At 40.0% G+C, this 7,695-nt stretch overlaps 1 protein-coding gene across 9 annotated transcripts in view; it reads right to left on the bottom strand.

Moving 5' to 3' along the window:
• LOC114042777 (tudor and KH domain-containing protein-like) overlaps positions 1–7,422 on the bottom strand; it is an 18,062-nt gene extending 10,640 nt beyond the window's left edge. For 2 of the 9 annotated variants that reach the window (XR_003569024.1, XR_003569023.1), the window contains exons 1-2: positions 6,561–6,847; positions 348–496 (exon numbers count right to left, since the gene is read on the bottom strand). Coding sequence is in view for 6 of the 9 variants with exons in the window: in XM_027861484.1 (XP_027717285.1) it covers positions 348–495 (148 nt within the window). In the remaining 3 variants the exon portion in view is untranslated. Of the gene's footprint in view, positions 1–347; positions 497–5,611; positions 5,630–5,672; positions 5,689–6,560; positions 6,848–7,358 lie in introns of those variants that run through there. The other 7 variants (XR_003569022.1, XM_027861488.1, XM_027861484.1 and 4 more) reach the window with 6 other exon arrangements.
• Between the last annotated feature and the right edge of the window lie 273 nt (positions 7,423–7,695).

Raw genomic sequence — 7,695 nt, 5'->3', positions numbered from 1 at the left:
GATGTGAAAAAAAAGACATCAATGAAAACTTATTTTTAAAAAAGAACCCACTATAAGTTTAATGCTGGTTCCCTATTTAGATCAATAGAGCTCTGAAAAAAGGACAGGTGAATTGGTATCTCAATCTAAGACTTGCTGCTATTCGAAGAGTTGTGGTAACAAAAAAGAACAGTGTGTCTGTGCTACTGGAAGTGCAGCCAGTTGGCAAAGACCCCTTACGTTGTTCTAGTTGTAATACAATAAATTATCAAGTCTTCAATATCTGATATATTTTACTTCAGGTTAATGAAGTATGTCAGTTTCTAAAACTTTCCATCATCTATATGCATATACACAAAAATACGTACCACGGCTTTCTCTATACCTTCGGTAGAGGATATAACCAACAGTCAGGCTGGCTGGAATTCCAAGGCCCAGTGCTATTTTCTGAATGGTTGACAGATTTGTCCAAGAAGACCATTCAGTAGACATTTTCTCTGGAGTTTTAACTTGCATTCTGAAGCGTGGGAGGGAAAACAAAGGGAGCTTTCAATCAAAACTTATGTGTCGCTAGCAAAACTTTTGCCCAAATTCCAAGTACCAACTCCAAAGTGAGAAACCTGACTCACTGGCCAAGCAACTGAAGACCACAAGTAAAAAGAAACTTAATTTCTCTTTCTGCGGCCCAACCCTAGAAAAATGCACATTCAAACTCATAAGATTTAAAAACAATGAACCAACCAGCTTAGCTGGAGCTTAGATGATAAAAACAAAAGTAACAGGAGTTAAAGTTGGAAAGCAGGATGGGATCAGATTATGGAGGACTTTGAAAGTCATGCTAAGGAGTTTAATTTGCAGCAGTAGTGAACCAATAAAAGGTTACTGAATAAGACAGTATCAGGGTAACAATAATGTTTATGAAGTTTGCAAAGTGCTTTATATCTACAGATGATTCTCATTCGACCTTCACAACTGAGTTAAGTGCTACAGATATTATCCTTATTTTATACAGGAAGAAACAAACACTAAGAAAGATTAAGTGACTTGCCCGGGGTCACACAATTGCTTAAGTGTCTGAGATGGGATTCAGACTCAGGTCCTGGCTCTCAAGTCCACGGCTTTTCCAACTGTGCCATACTGACATCAGTGCTAAGGTTTAGGAAAATTGCTCTGCATCAGTATACAGAATAGAATCGATAGTAAAAGTTTGGTATGGGGCTTTTGATCTTACCATTCAACTAAAACTGTTCTCTCCAAGGTTGCAATCTTTCTAGTCGTTAAATCAAATGGCCTTTTCTCAGCCATTATCCTTCCTGAAGTCTTGGTAGTATTTGAAATTCCGACTACGTCCAGTTCCTAGTTATTCTCTCTTGCAAGGATTTTTTCCCCCCTACCTAATTCCTCTCAGTTCCATGGCAAGATCATCATCTACGTCCTAGCCTTTATGTGTGGGTATACCTTGGGGCTCTATCCTAGGCTCCCTTCTCTTGTCTCTCTCTGCATCATTTCTTGGTGATTCCATTAGCTCCCACCATTTCAACTATCACCTCTCTGCAGATAACTCCCAAACCAACATGTTTCCAAATGCCTGCTGGACATTACTACCTAGAAGTCATCTTTCCTCCTAAATCTACACTTCCCAGCTTTTCTATTTCTATCAAGAATACCCCAGTCACTCAGCTTTGCAATCTCAGAACCACACTGAAGTGATCCCTATTCTTAGTGGCACCCCGTAGTACAATGGGTTATAGAGCTGGGCCTGCAGTCAGGGAGATCTGAATTCAAATCTTGGCTCAGGCACTTATTAGTTGTGTGCCACCAGACACAAACCACTTGATCCTATCAGCCTCAGTTTTCCTCAAGCATAAAATGGGAATAACAGCCAGGTTTGTTTTGAAGATCAAATGAGATAATATTTGTAAAGTGCTATATAAAAATGCCTGTTCCCTTCCCCTTTTCAACCCACATCCATGAAGTTGCCAAGTCTTGAGTCTAACTCCAGAGCACCTCTCTATCTGTCGCCTTCTCTCTGTTCTTCAACCACTCTAGTTCAGGTTCTCATCACTTCTCACCTGGACTACTGCTACAGCACCCGATTGGTGTCCTGACTCTAGGCTCTCCCCTCTCTAAGCAGCTACTGCAGCGACAGTCCTAAAACACAAGTCTGACCGAGTTCCTCAGCTCAAGAACTTTAGTGGCTCTTTACTGCCTTTGAGTTAAAATACAAACTCTTCTCTTTAGCATTTAAAGTCCTTCACAACCTGATTTCAATTTATTTCCCCAGGATGATCTTATTATTCCCTTTTGTTCATCATGTATTCACAAAAACTAAAGGGCCTTTTTTTTTTTAAAGCTGTACTTTTTTTTTGTTGTTGTTGTTGTTCTTGGAGAGGCAGTAAAAGGGAGAAGGGGAAGAGCCTTTACATGTTATGTGGTTTCATGTTTCTGTGTTAGGAAGATTATATTCAAAGTTGTTCTATTAACTTGAATAGTCAAGACAATCCAAATCAATTAGTCAACTGAAAAGCCTTCTACCAATTCAGGCAGCTTTGTGAGATTACAGGCTAAAATTTGTGCTTTACTGTTACCAGCACATCAAAAGGTGTTTTCCCATTGGGTTTGTTCAGGTACGAGAAGAAAATCCTTTAGTTCATATGACTATTGGCCCAAAAAATGCAATTTAAATGATTACTGGCACAAGAAATCTCGTTCAGTCCTAGTAATGCTAGAAATATGGATGAAAACAAAATCTACTCTAAAATAAAATGTCAGTTTTAAATGTGCTCTTCTCTGAAAGACATAATTCCGATTTCAGATGCAAGAGCAGAAGTACTGCCATTGCAACAACCAAGATGGAATTAAACCTAGAAGACCGGACAAAGCACTGAACTTGGAGTGGCAGGACCTGGATTCAAGTCCTTAATCCGGTTTTGTGTAAGCAAATCGTAGTGTGTTCATAAAGCTTTTAACAGTAATATTATACACTTTTGCCCAGCCTGGCTCCCACTCCTCTCTCCCCACCAAAAAAATACCCCAAACCTTTACTGCTGTCTACTGAGCTTGCAGCTTTTTCCTATAGTAAATTTGCATGCCCACTCTTACCTTGTAGGATCCAAGTAATTTCTGGTAAATTGTCTTTGGCAAGGAGACCCTGACTGGATTGAGGTTTGTGTGTACAAAATTTTATGATTACAAAATTTCTGCCTCAAATTACTGTGTATAGAAGTCAGTTTTTCTCTGAAAATGAAAACTTTTCAGATCCTTCTCAGTGAAGACAGGTAGGTTTCTTTTTTGATAGGCTTTCTTTAAAACATAGTGTTACCTGATTTTAATTGTGAGGCCTTACATAACAATAATGGGCTTCGGAGAAACTAAAGGCAAAAAAAAAAAAAAAAAAAAAAGGTCCTTCCTAAAAGAAAAAGGTTTTCTTTGAACAAGCCTCAATACATCTATATTATAAAGTCATTTACACAGTGTAAATATTATTTATTAGGCTTATAATGTTATTTTTCTTAAAAGTACTTTGTAAGCTTAGTTCCTCTACTATATTAATGTATATAATACTGATTCAGTTAAAATGGCTTTATCCATAAATTCCAAATGCTTAGTCAAAGCTAAGATTTCTTTCTTAGTTGTGTACTTTAAACTACATGACTTTAAATAACAAATGCTATATTTTCCGTTTGAGCTGTCACTCCTCCCTCCCTTTCTCTCCTCTGCTTCCAACTCTAAATTTTAAGGCAAGCAATCTACCATATGTAAGGGCACTAGCTCAATCAGCATCCTAGCAACAGTTTGATCTAAATGCCAATCCTCTTTTGGCTGCATTCTAAAATTCATGGTTGTGGGTTTTTACATAACTGGCCACTATGCTTAATATATCTTGTTTAGGTTTGCATGTTGTCTCCCCAATTAGAGCACGAACTCCTTGAGAGGAGGGACTATTTTATGCCTTGCTTTGTATTCCCAGTGCTTAGTAAAGTACCTGAGCACAATGTAGGTACTTTAATAAATGCTAGCTGACCAAGGAAGAACATGACAGTACTAAGACCCCATTACAGCTATCTCAGGCAGTCCAGAAGGGAATGCACTCCTCCCATTAGAAAACATCTGGACCAAAGCCAAAGGTTCTGGATACAGTCAAATTCCTAACACTCTGGTACTGTGTACAGGGTAGGAAGACGAAGGTAAGCTATAAAGGGTTTGGCATTTTTGCAACTTAATATCCACTGTCAGCAGCTAGGGCAGTGATGGTCAAGTAGTTGGGTACTTAATACGTGTTTTTTAAAACTGAACTGAAAGCACAAGAAAGTATTTTCAGAAAAGTATCTGAGCTTCCAAATACCCCTTTGTGTTGATCAATATTCTCATTTCCTATTCACATCAAAGTGTATGAAAAAAGGGGAAACTGAAGCTAAACTGGGTTTTAGCATTCAATTAAAATTAAGTAGCTGTTACATATAAGGAACTCTTTCAGGCACTAGATTTATAAAAACCTTACCTTCAGGAATCTTATAATCTAATAAAAGGATTGAAGACATAAGCAAATCTATGAGAAGCACGTGAGAGAGGGATCTCAGAAGAAATGGCACCTAAGAATCCAAATGTTTCCCTTCCAAAAGAGAGGGAAGGTTGAATAATTAAGATACTAACCAATCCCACTGTTTTCAGCAAGATCATGATTGCAGCAATGCAAATAGTTTTATTTCCACTGGTCTTTAGCCCTATCTGGAAAGAATGCATTCCAAACTTGAGGAACTCAAAGCAGTTTGAGCAAAGGAAGGCAGAAGTGGCAAAGGAAGTTTGAAGTAATTACAAATGAGAGCCATAAAGCCATAATCCAAGGGCAGGGTACCATTAAATCTTCCTCAGATTAGAGCTACATTTGCTGATATGAATGGATTTATATGACAAGCCCATCTGTACCAAAGACTAAATTTAAATAATCTCAGTCATTACAAAATCAAAAGCTGGGCTAATTAAAATTTTGTTGCCCTTTTGGTAGAGAATGTATGTATCATAAGAGAATATATATCAAACTTGTTTATTGCTAAATTAAAGGCTAAGTTTATGATTTAGATATACACATACTCTGTCATGAACACCAGTGGATAAAAAGTTTAAAAGTGAAAAATAAAATAACAGGAATGGAGATAAATTACTATTATTAGATGCTTACTTGATTTTATTACTTAAAATGGAAGTGGGAGAGCAATACATGGAAAAGCGAGAATGCCAGAATCTTTGATCATTCTACAAAGATACAAGAATGCAGGGAAAGCCTACAGTTCAACTCAAAGCTGTTAATTCTGCTCAAGGATGATTATACCCTCCCATACCTTCTTTTGAAAATGGAACATCTGAGATCTGTGAACCCAACTCTAGCAATGATAAATAATACAGTTCTTGAAAAGAAAGTGCAGGCACAAAAGAATCCATACTACAGCTAAAATAAGTCAGAGTTGAGAGTTCAAAGTATTCAAAATGGGAAAATGTGCAATTCTGCTATCAGTTATAACTCTGACATCCTTCCCCCCACAATTAAATATTTTGCATTACTCCACTCAACTTTCCTCCTTGGCATATGGGAAGTGTGGAAAAATAAAATTAAAAGGAAAAAAAAAGCACTAACCTCCAAGTCAGATGGAAACTGATTCTGACACTACCCTGGTGACCCTGGGCAAATCACTTACCTCTTCTGAGTCTCTGTTTCCTCATCTGTACAAAGGGAATAGAAAGGCATTGTGGTCTAGTGTATAAAGGGAAACCTGAGTCAGAAGAACAGAGTTCTAAATACTAGCTGTTTGACCTTGGGCAAGTCAATTAACCTCTCAATGCCCTAGGCAACTTTGTTAGACTTTAAATTGTAAATCGTTATTGGTAGAAGGTCTTTCCTTACCAGGAACTCCTTAACACAGATGAAATCTCAGATCCAGACAGAAAAACACGAGGATATTTGCTTACACACAAAGCTGATGTGAAGAAAATGTTTTTAAACCTTAAATTGATTTGTAAAAGTGTTTGTTTCCACTGCACTGCAAACAAGCTAATAACTAAAACACATTTTTGTACCAAATTACCTTTTAAAAATCAATGAAATAAAGCCAAATAACTGCTTCTAAAGGGAGCTTTAACAAACCAAGAATGAGTGTTCCTCAAGACAATAAGAGCATTTTGAGATCCACCTGAGGTTAAAGATCCACAGTCTTCTTTTACATGTAAAAACCAACTGAAGTGAAAATCTTCAAACCCTTCCCTTAAGAAGCAGGGACTAAAAACAGAGATTTTGAAAACTGTCAGTTTTCAGCCAGTTCCAAAATAATGCTACCTGAACTGGGAAGGTGGCAGATAAGGTGGGGATCAAATAAGTGAATTTAGTAATAAAGGCAAAAACTAGGTAGCAAGTGATGATTCTGTTACAAGGGCAATTAAAAGGAAAAAAAAAATGAAGGCAAAGAGACAACTATACTCCTCCACCCCCCAGAGCCTGACTTTTTTCAGATGGCTCAGGACTGATATGATATGAAGCAATGTAGCTGGCTTTGAAGTTGAAAACCTGGGTTTAAATTTTGGTTTCTTACCTGTGTGATCTTGGGCAAATCACTTAACCTCTCTGGGGATCAGTTTTCTCATCTGTAGAATTAGGGGTTTAGACTACATAAAAATAAAAATAGCTTCTCCAACTTATTCCAGCATTGCTAAATCCTAAATTACACTGAGGGAAGAGTATTTTCTTTTCAGTCAATGATTTTTGTGGTTAAGGCGGCTATAAAAACAGAACTTAAGATGCCTATGGCTAACTGACTATTTTTGCATGAACTCTCTGACAAAAGACTCAGTTCCCTATATCCTTACCTACTCCCCCCTCCCATCCTCTTAGACAATCCCTTTTTCTTTTCCTCCTCCTTCCTCTTCCTCCCCCTCACCCCTTCCATCTCCTCAGCCCTTCTTAGCTCCTGCTGCATTCCCAGGCCTCCTCGCCAATGCCCCTGGCCCTCCCAAACTTAGGCCCTATGGCCCGTCTTCTCGGCCCCCTCCCCATTTCCCCAGGCCTCACCCCATCTCGGCTCCCTCCCCACGCCCTTACTGCCCCATTTCCCCCTGTCCTTCCCTTTGCCTCCCCTGCCCTGGCCCAAGCCTCTCCCTTTTTTCTTCTCCTCAAAGGAAGCGCTTAATAAATGCTTCTTGACTCGACTCCTAACCCCCTCCCCACAAAGCCCGGGTCCTCCATCTTCCCCAAACCCCTCTGCCCATCCCCTCCGTCTCCCGACTCTTGGCCTCTTTCCAACCGCTTCGCTCTTCCTAACTCCATTCCATCTTCTCACACGTCCTCGGACCCAGTTCTAAACTCCCTCTTCCGACCCGGCCCCGACTTATACCGCTCCTCTGAGAATAGCCGTCGACCCCTCGGCTCCCCAGTCGCCGTCTCCTCACACCCTGACTAGGGGAGCTGCGGAGCTCGCTTCAGCCAATCAGAGGCCTCCCACGTGACCCACACCAGCCAACCCTTCACCACTGTCCTCTCCGGCGGATCCGCTTCCATTGACCCTTCCCCCCACCTCCCCCTACTTTCTTCCCAAGTCAATCACCACGCGAGCTTCCGGAGAACGACGTACCTGCCGCGTGTGGGTGGCCAATAACGGAGATGAGTTTCGAAGTCGGTCCTCCGCGACTGCCAATAGGAGCCTCAAGCTAGGGAGGGACAGCCCTTTCATC

Source organism: Vombatus ursinus, unplaced genomic scaffold, assembly GCF_900497805.2.
Source record: "Vombatus ursinus unplaced genomic scaffold, bare-nosed wombat genome assembly UNPS02014768.1, whole genome shotgun sequence".
NCBI classification, from domain to species: Eukaryota; Metazoa; Chordata; class Mammalia; order Diprotodontia; family Vombatidae; genus Vombatus; species Vombatus ursinus.
Note: the sequence above shows the minus strand (reverse complement) of the source record. Positions and strands in the feature narration are given on the sequence as shown.